General features: G+C 53.4%; 1 protein-coding gene across 1 annotated transcript in view; it reads right to left on the minus strand.

Moving 5' to 3' along the window:
- Positions 1-14772: 14772 nt before the first annotated feature.
- Positions 14773-15708, minus strand: part of FZD3 (frizzled class receptor 3) — a 69149-nt gene continuing 68213 nt past the window's right edge. Inside the window, exon 7 of the mRNA XM_068395753.1 lies at positions 14773-15435. Within this exon, the coding sequence (XP_068251854.1) occupies positions 15222-15435 (214 nt within the window). The 3' untranslated portion in view covers positions 14773-15221. The remainder of the gene's footprint in view (positions 15436-15708) is intronic.

Below are 15708 nucleotides of genomic sequence, written 5' to 3' on the forward strand. Positions count from 1 at the left end.
CCCTCCAAAGCATGAAGACTGATATAAAGAAGTCAAAAACGTGCTGGAGAAAAGCAAGCATCACCCACCCTGGCCACAAATGCTGGGAAATCAGGAGAGCAAGGGGTCCTGCTGGGCAAAAACCCACCTGGGTTTCTCCATTCCCTTGTGTCACCTCCGATTTTGCTTTCCATGCATTCATTTATATGGAAATGAATGGTAAAAAAAAAAACCTCCGCATGGTAGAAACATGACTAACGGATGGGAACCTGCTCAGCTTGTAAAAATCTTCCCTCTCTCCTGATGTGACAGCGTTCTGCATGCGCTTTAGACGCCGGCACCTACGTTTCATCTGCTTGCTTGTAAGGCGATGGAATACGTTAAGGAATTGCACTGATTTTAGGTGTCAGCCTTAGATTCTGCACTGAAGAAGCCACAGGCTCCCCCCAGCCCATCGCTATGGGGTCAGCGGGCTCATGGCCCCCCTCATCCATTATGGAAGAGCACATCAGGGCACAACACATCATCTCATTTGGATCTTTCTTTCCCCCCCACACTAATACCCCGCTTTCCCCAGCACCCCTGGTCTTTGCCATGCAGCTGGGTGGCACGGGACCGCATCTCCTCGCGCATCCCGTGCCTCCACCCTGCCGCTCCTACGCGTACACGGTGCCCATCCTGCGTCGCTGAGACCGCACAGGCTCTTCCAGCAAGGAGAAAGCTCTTGCTTGAGGTTTCTGCACAAGCAATTGGGATCATTTACAGCCCCATATAAATGATATGTCCTGGCACCTCCAGTCCTGAAGCCCCCTCACCTCCTGCACCGGAGAGGCACATTCCCGCGCTCGCTGGGACGCATCTGGGCTCCAGCTCCCAGACCCGGCCAGGTCTGCAGCAGTGGCGATGAGTAGAGGAATATCTCAGGGGTTTTTTTTTCCTAACACCTCTTCCAGGGACAAAAATAACACTCGCTTCCCTCTTACAGCATCCTTCACCTCCTGAGCTGAGCAGCACGAGCCACGAAGCCGGCCCGCATCCCTGGGCAGAGCGCACAGCCCCGAGGACGCGCAGCCGCTGGCACGTCAGCCCTGCTCCTGCTTCCCACGCCCGCAGCATCTCTCAGCCTGGTCCTGAGCTGCTTCGCTGGGACGGGGCCAGAGGAGAAACCCCACAAAACCCCTCCCCGCAGCGATGGAGAGGAGAAGCACCCTAAGGCAGAGCACAGAGGGGTTGCAGAAAGGAGCTGAAGTTTTTTTTGCTCAGCCACTGAGACGAGTTTGAAGGTGAAGGTTGGATGTGGAAACATTTGTGCCCATAACTGGGTGGAAAACAAAGCAACCCAACCCCAGCATGGTGAAATACAAGTTTATTTGCTTTAGCCCTTGCCCAGCTTCCCTCCCTGGCACAGAAAAATTTCTTTAATGCTGCCCTGGCTGGGGGCTTCTGAGCAAAACGGGGGTTTTTAAACAACCAACCGACCCAAACCACGATTTGAGGGAGCTGGTGAGTCCCGAGCACCCCCAGATCCACCACACAAGGGGGAACCGGTCAAGGAAGTGAGACCGAGGTGTCCCCACTCCTCCAAGCCCTCCGCTGCCCCGGTTCACACCCCGGGACGGGGAGTTAACGCAGCCGCAGCCAAACTCCGGAGAGGTACCGCTACGGGCATGCCGGGGCTCACGCTCCTCTCCAAGGGGAAGCCAAAGCCATTCCTCCGCTGTCGGGGGCCACTCACCTCCTCTCCGGCCAGCCCGGGCTCTCCCTCCCGCCTGGGATTTGCCTTCGCGGCTCAAAAGCCCTTTCAAAGCAGACAATTTTCCTCGCGTCTCCCATGGGCCAAATCGCCAAACTCCAAAGCGACTCCGAGCAGGGGCAGCGGGGCCCTCCCCGCTGTTTAACCAACTGCTCCACATGAGCCCAATTTCTGCTGCACCATCCCGGAGGAGCCGGAGACGAGCCAGTGCCACCCCCGGCCACGGGCACGAGTTTCCCCAAACTTTGGGGGGTGCTGGGTGAAAACCCACCCCCCCACCCCAAGGAGGCAACCGCCGGCCCAGCCAGGGCTCACCCCACTGCCCCCCACCCCGGGACACCCCCCCAGGCTGGGATGGGGAGGGTGATGGGACCCCCTCGAGCTGGGATCCATCCCGGGAGGGGATGGGGCTGCTCTCTGGAAGAGCCCGGGGTCCCCCTCTTGTGCCGCAGGGAGAGATTATAAAGTAAAATTAAATTAATAAGTGAAATAAAATGAATAAGAGAAATAAAATAAGTGAAATAAAATGAATAAGAGAAATAAAATAAGAGAAATAAAATAAGAGAAATAAAATAAGAGAAATAAAATAAATGAAATAAAATAAATGAAATAAAATAAATGAAATAAAAATAAATAAAATAAAAATAAATAAAAGTAAGTTAAAATAAAATATTAAAATAATTAAAAAATTAAAATAAGTAAAATAATTAAAAGATAAAACTATGAAAAACATAAATGAAGCTAAAAAAATAAATTTAAAGAAATTAAAATAAAAAAGAAATAAAAATAAAAGAAATTAAAAAATAAAAAATAAAAAAGAAAAGAAAAAATAAAAAATAAAAGAAAATAAATTAACATAAATTAACATAAAAGAAATTGAAATAAATTAAAATAAAATACTATAAAATAAAATGAATTAAAATAAGCCACCCGAAGTAGCCGAGCTCGCCCTGCGGGGCCGGGGGGCAGCGCTTACCTGGCGGCGGGGCTGCGCGGGGCTCCGCGCTCCCCCTGCGCCCGCAGCCCGGCGTGCGGAGCGGCGCGGAGCCCCCGGCCCGGCTCGGCACGGCCCGGCCCGGCCCGGCTGCATTGTGGGAAGCGGCACCGAAACGTGGGGGCGCGGTGCCCTCTGGTGGCAGCTCCTCGGGGGTCCCCGGGACCGGGGGGTGGATTGGGGTTATAATGGGGTGTGAATATATCGGGTTGGGTGTCATTACCCACCCCACATCCCTGTCCTCTCCCAGGCAGCACCCCAAAAGCACCCCAAATCCCTGCCCTCTCCCAGGCAGCACCCCAAAAGCACCCCAAAAAGGTGCCTTAAAACCCCTCTGAGAAAATAAGTGCCACAGGACGCAGCAGTTTGGACAGAAGGGGCAGATGTTGGGGTACGTTGGCTGTTGGGGTGCAGCTGGTGGTGGGAGAGTCAGAGTATCTCATCTCTCCTCTCCCCGGGCTGGTTAGACAGGTGATTAACGCAGCTCAGGTGGGTAATTAATGGAGCTCAGGTGGGTAATTAATTAGCACAGCTCTGTGGCAGGGTCAACTCAACGAGAAGTGGTGGCTTGCAGGAGCTGCCACCTCCCTGGGTCACCCCAGCGGTGGGACCCTACTCAAAGGCCAACCAAAAATTCAGTAAAACCCCAAAGAAAAGGGACCCCAAAGGGGTGACAACCACGGCAGAGCGGGACCCTACACCCAGCCGGGGTGGGATTGCCCCAAAATTTTCTTCTCAGCAAGGGTCATTAGCCATTGGAAGGGGCTGCCCAGGGAGGTGGTGGAGTCACCATCTCTGGAGGGGTTTAAGAAAAGCCTGGCCATGGCACTTAGTGCCAGGGTCTAGTTGACATGGTGGTGTGAGGGCAATGGTTGGACTTGATGATCCCAGAGGGCTCTTCCAACCTGGTTGATTCTGTGATTTTGTGAAAAAATGGGGTTAAATCCCAAATACCGCTCTGCAAGGAGGGTCACCAGGAGACCTTAAAGATCATCCAGTTCCAACCCCCTGCCACGGGCAGGGACACCTTCCACCAGCCCAGGTTGCTCAAAGCCCCATCCAACGTGGCCTTGAACACTGCCAGGGAGGGGGCAGCCACAGCTTCTCTGGGCAACCTGGGCCAGGGTCTCACCACCCTCACAGCAAAGAATTTCTTCCTCAGATCTCATCTCAATCTCCCCTCTTTCAGTTTAAAGCCATTCCCCCTCGTCCTGTCACTCCATGCCCTTGTAGTGACAAGGGGGCACATGTATGTGGGGACAGAGGGAGGTGGGTCATGATAGGGGGGTGAAATCCTCCATGGTGAGAAATTTTGGGGAGCTGAAATCAGGGACATCGCCCCGCTCCCTCCTCCTGGGTGCTCATCACGCATGAGCTGAGCTGCACCTGGAGGCACCTGTCGGGGTGTCCTTGGTCCGTGGGGTGTTGGGGAGACACCCGCCACCCATCTGTCCTCGCTGCTGTAGCTCTTCTGGCAGTGGGATTTCGGGACGCATCGCTCCATACGGCCCCAAACCCATCGCTTCCCCCCAACCCTCCCATGGGCCGTGCCAACGCAGTGGGACAACTACACAACCCCAAACGTCCCACGTGAGGCTTCTCCCGGGTGACGCTGGCCCTTCCTGGGGCTCAGGGAAGGGCTGGGGACACGGGAGTCCCCTCGCAGGGTCAGAGGTGGGATAGTCCCATGTGTCCCCCTCCCCGGGCAGGACGTGGAGCAGAGGAGGGGACCGCGTGGTCCAGGAGCTGCTCACCGGTGCGGGCCACCAGCCAAGACAGAGCAGAGCATAAACCAGCATAAAACTCCCTTTTGCATCTTGAGAAAGCGCCGAGTCTGAGGTGGTTTCTCCATATTTCGTGGTGGCCCAACAAACCGCAGACGTTCTTGGCGTCTGCAGGATCCCAGCTGCAACGGGACCGAGCGTTCCCCGTGGGGACACGGCTGTCACCCCTTCCCTGCTGCTGCCGTGCCCGTGGCCGCATCTCCCACCCCTGCATGTTTTGATCCCCAGTGCCACCACCCCGCTGCGGTGGGGGACCCCGTCCTGCCTGTCACCCCTCTATGTCCCCAGCCAAGGCCACTTGGGCCACCGGTGCCACTTGTCACCGCAGCCGGGACCCAGGGCTCGCACGGGGTGGCACTATTGCATTACAAATCCCAGCTGGCCTCTGGGGCTGCTGCTTTTTTGGGGGCTGACTCCCCACAGCCCTGCTGGCCCCAAAGGTTTGTCCCTGGGCTCCTCAAACCAAGCGGCGAAGCCGGGGCAGATGCTGCCCAGCTGGGTGCTCAGCCTCACCAGGATGAATCCTCACGTTTCCCCGCGGCTTTTCCTTTTTGAGGCCACGGAGGGGTTTGTGCCCTGGGATTGGGGTGGAAAAGCCATTTTTGGTCCTGCCAAACCGCCCCAAGCTGCAGCCACCCGAGGGCCGGTGTGGGACATCACCTGCGCTCAGGACCTTGCACAGGATTAACATCGCGGCTTACCCATAACACCCTCCCGTACCCTGCCCGGGGGCGGCAGCTGCCCTTTGGTCCTACAAGGTATTTACACCCCTCAGCAGCTTTGCAAGCCCTGACACATTTTCTTCACTCCAGGTGGGCAAGATCTCAAGCTGCCTCAAGGTCCCGCTCTCCTGGCCACGAGCAGCCATCCCCGGGGGCATCCCACTGCCCTTGGGAGCATCCTGGGCTGCGTTGGGTGCATCGGGTGTCCTTGGGTGCATCTAGAGCACAAGTGTGATGAGGAGCGGCTGAGGGACCTGGGGGGGTTTAGCCTGGAGACAAGGAGGTTGAGGGGAGACCTTCTCACTCTCTACAACTGCCTGAAAGGAGGGTGTAGCGAGGGGGGTCGGTCTCTTCTCCCAGGAGACAAGTGATGGGATGAGAGGAAACAGCCTCAAGTTGTGCCAGGGGAGGTTTAGATTGGAAATCAGGGACAATTTCTTCATGGAAAGGGTTGTCAAGCACTGGCACAGGCTGTCCAGGGCAGTGGTGGAGTCCCCATCCCTGGAGGGATTTAAAAGCCGTGTAGATGTGGTGCTGAGGGCCATGGGTTAGTGGTGGCCTTGGCAGTGCTGGGTTAACGGTTGGACTCGATGGTCTTAAAGGTCCTTTCCAACCCAAACGATTCTGTGATTCTGTAATTAGGGGTTCCCAGTTCCCTCAGCTGCTCCTCACAAGTTCTCCAGACCATTCTCCTTGTGCTCCAGACCCTTCACCAGCTCCGTTGCCCTTCTCTGGACTCGCTCCAGCACCTCAAGGTCTTTCTTGTCGTGAGGGGCCCAGAACTGCACCCAGGATTCGAGGTGCGGCCTCACCAGTGCCGAGTACAGGGGGACGATCCCTGCCCTGGTCCTGCTGGCCACACTAGTGCTGGTACAAGCCAGGATGCTGGTGGCCTTCTTGGCCACCTGGGCATGCTGCTAATCCTGCAGCCTGCAGCACCTCTCATCCCTGATGAGCATCCCCAGGGTGCAGGATTGGGGCCCCATACCCCCTGTGAACGGCGGCAAAGCTCAGCACCTCCTCGTCGCGTCGCTGCCGGTTTATGGCAGCTCCGGAGGCCGCCGCGGTGAGGCCGTCACTCCGATTAGCGTTGTTGGCCTTCACCCTGCTCATGGACTAACGAGGTTTGGCAGGATTTGGGGGATTTAAAGGCACCCAAGGACCAGCATTAACCCTCCACCTGCCAAGCCGTCCCCAAGCAGCACTGGGGGCTCATGTCTCGTTGGGCTGCTGCCAAGATCAGGTCCCCAAGGGAGCTCTAGGAGCTTTTCTGGACAAGTAGGTGCTTCAAAAGTGCATTTAAGGAGAAACATTTCAAGTGGAAAAAAAAATGTTTGACATAGAAAGATGGCTTCTTGTTTCCAGTGTGGTCCAAATACGTGGTTAGTCCCAGACTGGCAGGGTTCAAGGCCACGTTGGATGGGGCTTGGAGCAACCTGGTCTAGTGGAAGGGGTCCCTGCCCATGGCAGGGGGTTGGAACTGGATGATCTTTAAGGTCCCTCCCAACCCAAACCTGTCTGTGATTCTGTGATTTTAATGCTCTTCCACAAGCTGGCACATCACCAGCCCCGCTGCCTCCATGCATCGGTGCCACCGTCCCCAAGGGCTTGGCAGCACCTTGTCCTCAGGGTTCGGGGACACTGTGAAAGCCCCAAACCCCCTGTGCAAGGGAGAACCTGCACGAGGAGCCAGTTCCTCCCCAAAAACTAAAAATTAGGAGCAAGGTTAGCTTCTGTCTGACCCCGCTTTCTGCAGCCCAGCAGATGTTGCGTGTCTTTTGGCAGGGACCGAGCCTTATCTGACGGCAGCGTTTCCACGGAGGAGATCAGAGGGCTTTGAAGACACCACGGGAGCTCGACGGAGGTATGTCAGGGCTCGTCGCTTCTGGAACCCACCACGGGTTCCAGGTGGGATTTGTAGCTGGGTTATGTTGCAATTCAAGGCCTTAAGGGATTTTTTTCAGCACGTTCTCCCAAGGGCAGGAACCCTCCCCACCAGCGCTGGGCCAACAAACACCAGAAGCAGCGGAGGATACATCTCTGCTCAACAAGATGGGTTTAAAAGCCCACAGAAAGAAAACCAAAGGACTTTTTTATATATTCCAAGAGAAAACAGTACAAAAGGGATCCTCAGCCGGTGCCCAGCAGCAGCAGCGCAGGCTGGGTCGAAGCAGAGCTCTTGCCCAGCCTCCACAGTGAAGCTGGAGCCTTGCTGGGTTCCCCTTTTTCTCCAGAAATAAAGATATTTCACACCCAACCCACCGCTGGAAGGACCAGGTTGGTTTAAAACAGAAGATGAAACAGCAATGACCTGCGTAGACCCCTTCTCACAGAATCACAGAATCAATCAAGTTGGAAGAGCCCTCTGGGATCATCGAGTCCAACCATTGCCCTGACACCACCATGGCAACTAGACCAGGGCACTAAGTGCCACGTCCAGTCTTTTCTTAAACACCTCCAGAGATGGGGACTCCACCACCTCCCTGGGCAGCCCCTTCCAATGGCTAATGACCCTTGCTGAGAAGAAATGCTTCCTAATGTCCAACCTGAACCTCCCCTGGCCAAGCTTGAGGATGTGTCCTCTTGTCCTGTTGCTGGTTGCCTGGGAGAAGAGGCCGACTCCCACTGCACTACAACCTCCCTTCAGGTAGTTGTAGACTGCACTAAGGTCACCTCTGAGCCTCCTCTTCTCCAGGCTAAACACCCCCAGCTCCCTCAGCCGTTCCCCGTAGGTCAGACCCTCCAGACCCTTCACCAGCTTGGTCGCCCTCCTCTGGACTCGCTCCAACACCTCAACATCTTTCTTGAAGCATGTTATAAATGGTATAAAAATGTTATAAATTCTGTATTAACAGCAGCTCAGGACGAGGCTGGCAACCACTTGGCACCACAGATCCATCCTTCTTCAGCTTTCCCACCGTTTCAGGTGTCATGATAGCTCCAGCTTGCTGAGCATCCACATGGCCACCCCCTCGGGAGACATCCTGGCCACCCAGGCAACATTTTAGAGCCAGATGCTTCACAAAGCATCGAAGTGCTGCGGGGGCTACGTGATAAATGCAGGGCAGGAAGGAAAGGGGCTCGGTGAAAGGTGGGATTTAATAAAACACAAAAGCAAAGAGATGGGCGAGGAGAAAGCAGCGTTCCCTGAGCTGGAGCCCTCAGAGGTGTCCCCGTGGGACAGAGCTGGAAGAAAGGGACTTTTTTTTTAAAAGATCCTTTTATTTCCACCCATTTTGTTTCAGTCTTTTGTTATCAAGGATTTCTTGGAGATTTTCATTTCTTGCGGATTTGTGCACGGCCAGATGCTCCTCTGCCTTCACGCTGGTGAGGACATCGCCATGAGGGCACGAGTCAGCAGGGCTGGGGGGCAAAGCTGGACCCAAACCAGCAAACGGGGAGTCACGGCGCATCAGGGACATGAGAGCGACTCAAATCCTCTGCCTAAAATCCTCTGCCCTTAATCTCAGCGCGGGGAGCAGCGGGGGTCTGGGCTGCGCTCTGCCTCCGGCTCTGACAACGTCCCCTCTCCCAGCTGCTCTTATTTCATGCTCGTCCCATCTTCCTCACCTCCTCGTCATTAAAACCATCTCTAAAGTTGCTTTCCGGGCACTCTGATCTCCCCTCCAGCCCATCGTCCCCTGAATTAGCATCTCCCTTTGGGAGCTGCTAATGCAGCACAAAAGCGGGGAGATAAATGACATGAGCTCCGATTCCTCATCCCTGATGGTTTCAGCTGTAGTCAGAAATCCCCGCGGCTGCCTCAAGAGGATGAGGCGGATCATTTCTTCAGCTGCTCGACCTTGGAGCCGGCACGCTCACAGACCAGAATGGCAAATTCAGGGAAGATCACAGAATCACAGACTGGTTTGGGTTGGAAGGGACCTTAAAAGACCATCTAGTTCCAACCCCGCTGCCACAGGCAGGGACACCTTCCACCAGACCAGGTTGCTCCAAGCCCCATCCAACCTGCCCTTGAACACTGCCAGGGAGGGGGCAGCCACAGCTGCTCTGGGCAACCTGGGCCAGGATCTCACCACCCTCACAGCAAAGAATTTCTTCCTCAGATCTCATCTCAATCTCCCCTCTTTCAGTTTAAAACCATTCCCCCTCATCCTGTCACTCCATGCACTTGTAAAAAGCCCCTCTCCCGCTTTCCTGTAGCCCCTTCAGGTACTGGAAGGTGCTAGAAGGTCTCCCTGGAGCCTTCTCCAGGCTGAACAGCCCCAGCTCTCTCAGCCTGTCTCCAGAGCAGAGGGGCTCCAGCCCTCTGAGCATCTCCGTGGCCTCCTCTGGACTCACTCCAACAGCTCCGTGTCCTTCTTCTGTTGGGGGCCCCAGAGCTGGACGCAGCACTGCAGGGGGGGTCTCCCGAGAGTGGAGCAGAGGGGCAGAATCCCCTCCCTCGCCCTGCTGGCCACGCTGCTGGGGATGCAGCCCAGGACACGGTTGGCTTTCTGGGCTGCCAGTGCACGTTGCCGGCTCATGGTGAGCTTCTCGTCACCCATCACCCCCAAGTCCTTCTCCTCAGGGCTGCTCTCAATCCATGAAGATGGAAGTGAAGGGATATTGTCCCTTCTGCCATCCCTGCCGTGGTGCAGGTCCTTACGGCAGGGCGGGCAGCTGCCTTTGAAGTGTCCCCAACCAGCTGAACTAACCACGTATGTGCCTGAATGCTGGGCAGCTACTTAAAAAAAAATTAAGTCATCGTGTTCTCGGGTTGGGTTTGGCAATAAAAACCCCAGCACAAAGCCCCAAACACCCCTGGGATCGCTGCTCCCCAACCCAGCCGCTGGCGCTTGCAAAGTGCCAGTGGTTTGAGTGGTCTTTTGCTCATAAAAGGGTGGAACAACCCCGAGCCTGACGTCTGTGGAGAGCTTTGTGTTTGCTGGAAAGGTGCCCGGCGTCCACGAGTACAGATGTTAGGGAAAGATTAAGTCTAGAAAGACTTTCTTCGAGTTCAGAGCACCGCTGGCCAGAGGAAAATTTAACAGTTAAATCTTAGCTGCCTCGGAGCTGGGTTTTAAGGGTGGGTGTAGTTACAGCGCATCAGGGAGGGTTTGAAAGGCTGTTGACGAAAAGACTGGAATTTTTTCCATCGTTTTATTAAAAACTTTTAAAGGTCTAAGATGAAAACGTACACCTACTGCACCAGAACCAGTTTGTACACTCACAGTTAAAGTGCTAAAAAATTAAACGTTACAAAACCGACACTGGACTATTGTAAACAATCTACCAAGAGCCGAGTGCAGGTCGAGTCGGCCACGGTCAGGTACGAACGGCCACGTACAGATCTCACGAAGACGAAAGCTTCTTCCCCCCTCGCTCAGCAGTGGATGAAACAACAACACGAACACGAGCGTGTCAAGGGGGAGCGCTGGGAGAGCTGGCAGCGCCGATACATGCACCGAGGTCGCCGGCGCATGGACCCGACAGGCAAAACCCACGTTAAAACATCCCGCCTCGGGGGAAAATAAATCCTGATCCCGTTATAAAAGAAGCACATCGGGATAGGAGTGAAATTACACATTCAATTTGACATTCTGCTGTTCAAGGTGAACCTCGGGATGTCTCGCGCACGGGGGCTACTCCGCTCCGCACCCCGGGTTCACGGTACAGCCGGGGCCCCACCACTGTCTTTTTTTGGGCGTCCTCAGCCCCCAACTTGCCCAGCTCTTCTTGTGGTCTCCCCGGGCCCTTCCCGAGGGGTTTTCCCTCCGCTCCTTGCTGGAACCATTTGGCAGCAGCTGGATTTCAGCTTCTATCTAAAGCTTCCATAGCAAAATTTAGGTCTAAGCACCAAGAGAAGGGAGAGCGCTTGAGAGCGGACAAGTCAATCTACAACTAAATGTGGCTTTTTCCTGCTGTTGGATTTGTTACACTTTAAAAAGACGAGCGCTACGGATCCCACGGGAGGGCGGCTGTGCATGGTCCTGAGACAGCCTTTTCCGTGCAACACGACCGCATCTGATTCGCGATATTTCAGTGAACGCCAAGAGCTACGAAGGGACTAAGAACGAATCATAGAATCACAGACTGGTTTGGGTTGGGAGGGACCTCAAAGCCCATCTAGTTCCAACCCCCCTGCCACGGGCAGGGACACCTTCCACCAGACCAGCTTGCTCCAAGCCCCATCCAACCTGGCCTTGAACACTGCCAGGGAGGGGGCAGCCACAGCTGCTCTGGGCAACCTGGGCCAGGGTCTCACCACCCTCACAGCGAAGAATTTGTTCCTCAGATCTCATCTCAATCTCCCCTCTTTCAGTTTAAAACCGTTCCCCCTCGTTCTGTTGCTACTTGCCCTTGTAAAAAGCCCCTCTCCCGCTTTCCTGGAGCCCCTTCAGGTACTGGAAGGTGCTAGAAGGTCTCCCCGGAGAAGGAACATCACAGACCAGGGGAACTGGTCATCAGCGGCCATCGGGCCGATGTCTGCATTCACGGGCTGCAGCCGAGCGCTCGCCCTCCCCCAGCCCTCTCCTGCTTTGCCTGGGCAGGACAGCAAAGGTCTCGGAGCAAAGCACGCTGTGCCACGCCGCTCCCTGCCAAGGGAGCAACGCCTTCACAATGGGATACAACGGGAGATTCGGTTCCCTGGGAATACTGGGAATAAGAAGCTGTGGATTTTATGGGAAGCGTTGACACTGCGATCTTGCTAAGCAGTATTTTGGGGCTTTGGCCATCGTATGTGTAGGATGGAGACACATGAACCTGCCATTGGGACGAGCTGGAGAGACTGGGCTATGCACAACTTCTCTGCCTGCTTTGAAGAAGAGAGGGTCGGGCTTTTACAGAATCACAGAATCAATCAGGTTGGAAGAGCCCTCTGGGATCATCGAGTCCAACCATTGCCCTGACACCACCATGGCAACTAGACCATGGCACTAAGTGCCATGTCCAGTCTTTTCTTGACACACCCAGAGATGTGTGCCACACGCGGCTGCTGGAGAGGGACAAAGTGCTGCTGTGGGGTCCCAAGGAAGGTGTGTTCAGCTACGGGTACGTTAGGTCAGCTGAAGCCCAAAGCAACCGGAGCGTTTCGGTAACCGCAGAACCGCCGTCCTGGGCAGGGGTTTAAGCTCCGGGGGAACTGAAAAGATTGGCACCAGTCCCAGAAACCAGACGCCTGGGCTGGAGCTCTCACTGGTTAGCAGATAAAAGTGCCATTAAAGCACCCCAAAACCACGCCTGGGTGCCCCTGCCAGAGACAGCGGCTGGGCTGCATTCGGACTCGGACACGCTTCAGAGCCCCCAGGCACGATGATTTGGGAGCTGAAGCCCTGCGAGTGCCCGGGCTGGGGAACTGCACCAGGGCTGGGGCAACGATCTTACACGTGAAACCTGAAACAGTCATTGGTGAAGGGCTTTGAAATCCCGGGAAGGAATGCTCTGCGGAAAGAGAGAGCGGCATGCTAACTCAGGCGTTGAAGATAAAAGGGAGGGTTTGGGATTACAGGGGTAGGGGGGGCAAAAAACCGGGCCAGAACTTGAGTTTTAGATTTTAATCACCTCTCTGGGGTGATAGGAGTGTGTCCCTCGCGCACAGGATACATGAGTGAGGAACAGCTTAGATAATCCCATCTGGAAACAACGTGGGGACTAAACCTCACAAATTAACAACATTTCAAGCAGGATGTATTTCAAACCTCCATCATCATTCCCCTCCCTGTCTCTAAACAAGTCAAAGCATTGCTACAATTTAAAAAAAAAAAAAAGAAGTACTGGAAATTGAGCCAAGAAGATCAACATAAACACTTGAGCTTATTTAGTTCAGTTACAGGGTTCAGGGAAACTCAGCTACCCTTGATCCTTTTGCAGATGCAGCTCCCTAAACCTGTCATCCCTTTGAAGCAGCAAGTTATTTAGTAGAAGCTGAATTTGAAAATAAAACAAGGGTTCCACCTTTGTGGCTTACAGGGGATTGTAGTTTCGCCAGCTGAAGTCACTCAAAAGACTTCTCATACCCATCTGCTTTGAGAGAGGTGATCTAGTGTATCTGGACAGTCACCCCTGCGGACGTCCCCTGGGGCTGTTGGCTGAGCAAAAGGCAAAGCAGAGTGTGCTCTGCCCCGGGGCGGTCGGTGCCGCAACCTCCCTCCCTGGATTTACAATAAAGAGAGCGCGGGAGTTGTTGCTACGCTTTGTTATTCCACGTTGGGTTTGATTTGTGCTTCTCCTCTGGAGCAAAAGCCTGGTGGAAGCAAGAAAGACAATTTACGGTAAATATATTTCTAAGACACGGTGACTCCCGGGGCAACCTTTGATTTCAGAGCGCGCGGTTACGTGCTTCGCCGTTGTGTCATCAGCTACAATTAAAGTGAGTAATTGCAGCGCAGCTCCGTTTCTGCTGTTGGCAAAAGGGTTGGAATAGGGTTGTTGCCCTATTCCTGCCCTCGAGGCTGTGCCATCTCAGCGTGTACGAAGGCTTTTCGACATGCCTCAAACAGGTCAAAAAGGGAATTATGTAAGGACAATGAAAAAAATAACTATTCATTTCCCAGCAAGGATCTGTAGTAATTACTGAGGTAGGTTTAAATGCAATCAGTGTTTCCTCACGCTGAATGAACCTTACAGTAGATGCTTCAGAAGATTTACTGTGCCATCCAAGACATGCCTTGACTCTTGCCTGCGGTGCCAGCGAAGACTCGCTGTACCCCAACAGATTATTTACACACAAAAAAAGCCCAAACTGAGAATTCTTGACTGTGAATCTGTAGTAGGGAATGGAAAGAAAATAATCTCCAGTAGCAGTTGATGAGGAAAGCGAGCTCCGCGGCTGGGAAGGAGCCAATGGTTCATGGTGGATACTCATCTCCTCCTCCTCCGCAGTGCAGCGGGTTTCTGGCTGCTGCACCCCGCTCTTTCCCCACCTGTGGGCAGCTCCTGCCTCGATTTCTCCCGGCTGTGTCTAAATTCCTGCTCCCCACTTGCTCAGCGCAAAGAGAACCCTCCCAAAAACCAGCCGTGCTGTCGCAAGGAAGGTGGGTCATCCCTGATTAAACTCCTCCTGCATGTCTTGGCCTCAGCCTTCCTCACCCAGGCTGTGGGGTTTGCAAACAGGGTTTGTTCTGTTGGTAAGGAAAAGGCTGGACATTCCAGTTTGGGCAACAAATTCAGCTTGTCTATTATTATTATTATGATTTAAATAGCTCAGGAACAGGCAATCTCAGCTTTTGTACATTAATCTAAAAAATAAGTGGCTGAATATTATCTAGATAACTGGTTGTAAAATTGATCTCTTCCTACATAAATTGTAAACAAGTAGAAAATTTAAATAGTATTTTGTAAAAAAGCCAGGACAATACAAGTTATACAAAAATCGCTCTTCCCTGCCTCTCTCTTCCCCACACCCTCCCACCCCATCCCAACGACTGAACCTGAACAACTCTGGGAAGAGCTGGTGACCGTCAGTTTCCTTCTCCAAAACGCTCATTCCTGTGTTGCATTTCCAGTGTAACCATTAAAAACACCTGCTAGTTCCACACAGATGTCCTTTATACAGCACTGAATAGGCATCCCCTCCCCCTGTGCTTGATGAAACCAAGGATCAGTTCGTTATCTAATCAGGTACGCGGAGGAATTCCTTCAACATTCAAGAGTTCCCTTATGCCTGTAAGAAAAATTCTCAGCGTGACCCTGCCGGCGAGTGTTCAGGGGTAACACCTACCGACACGCCGAGCCATCGGAGGGAGGGGGAGATTGTTTTCAATCAATAATTCAGCAATGGTGTCTGATGAGTAACAGTTATCGAATAAATAATTACCTACAGGGAGGTTCGAATGAGGCAACCAGCTTTTTACTCAATAATTCAAGATTGCTGAACGCTCTAGCTCTGATACAAGAACGCCGGCTTCAACACGAAGAAGCCAGTTTGGGCTTCCTGATGCACAAAATCAGCACCTGATGAGAGGCAGGATAATACTGAGCATTAGCACATCGCCGAGGAAGGGACAACCGTGCAACCACATCTACTCCTTTCTACTAAGAGCGGCTCAAGCGCTGGTGCCGTCCTCTTCGATGACGCGGTTCATGCTGGTCCCGTGCGTGATGTGCGTCATGGGGTTGCTGCTGAGATCCCTGATGCTGCTGTGCCGGGACTGTTCGTTAAGCCGATGAGAACTGCTGTGCCTGGAGTGATCAGTCAGCCGTGACATGCTGCCGTGAGGTAGTCTTTCTTCTACGCCTCTGTAGCTGCAGGGAGTGTACCTAATTTATAAAATCAGAGGACAATTATTACTATTGTTAGCGCCGCAGCCATGAAGGAATGTAAATACATCTCGAGGCATGTGCACGCACACAAACCCTCTGCTTCTGTGAAAAAAGTCATTTTCTGTTTAGCTCCATCATTTCGCTTACTCAGCCCCAGGCAAATTGTTTCAACGCCTTATGCAGCTTGGTTCTTACTCCAGCGCTACACACAGTATTGATAATTAGGTGAGTAAAATACTCGATGACAAATTCTGTTATAAAACTTAACTA

Source organism: Nyctibius grandis, chromosome 1 (assembly GCF_013368605.1).
Source record: "Nyctibius grandis isolate bNycGra1 chromosome 1, bNycGra1.pri, whole genome shotgun sequence".
Classification (NCBI taxonomy): domain Eukaryota; kingdom Metazoa; phylum Chordata; class Aves; order Nyctibiiformes; family Nyctibiidae; genus Nyctibius; species Nyctibius grandis.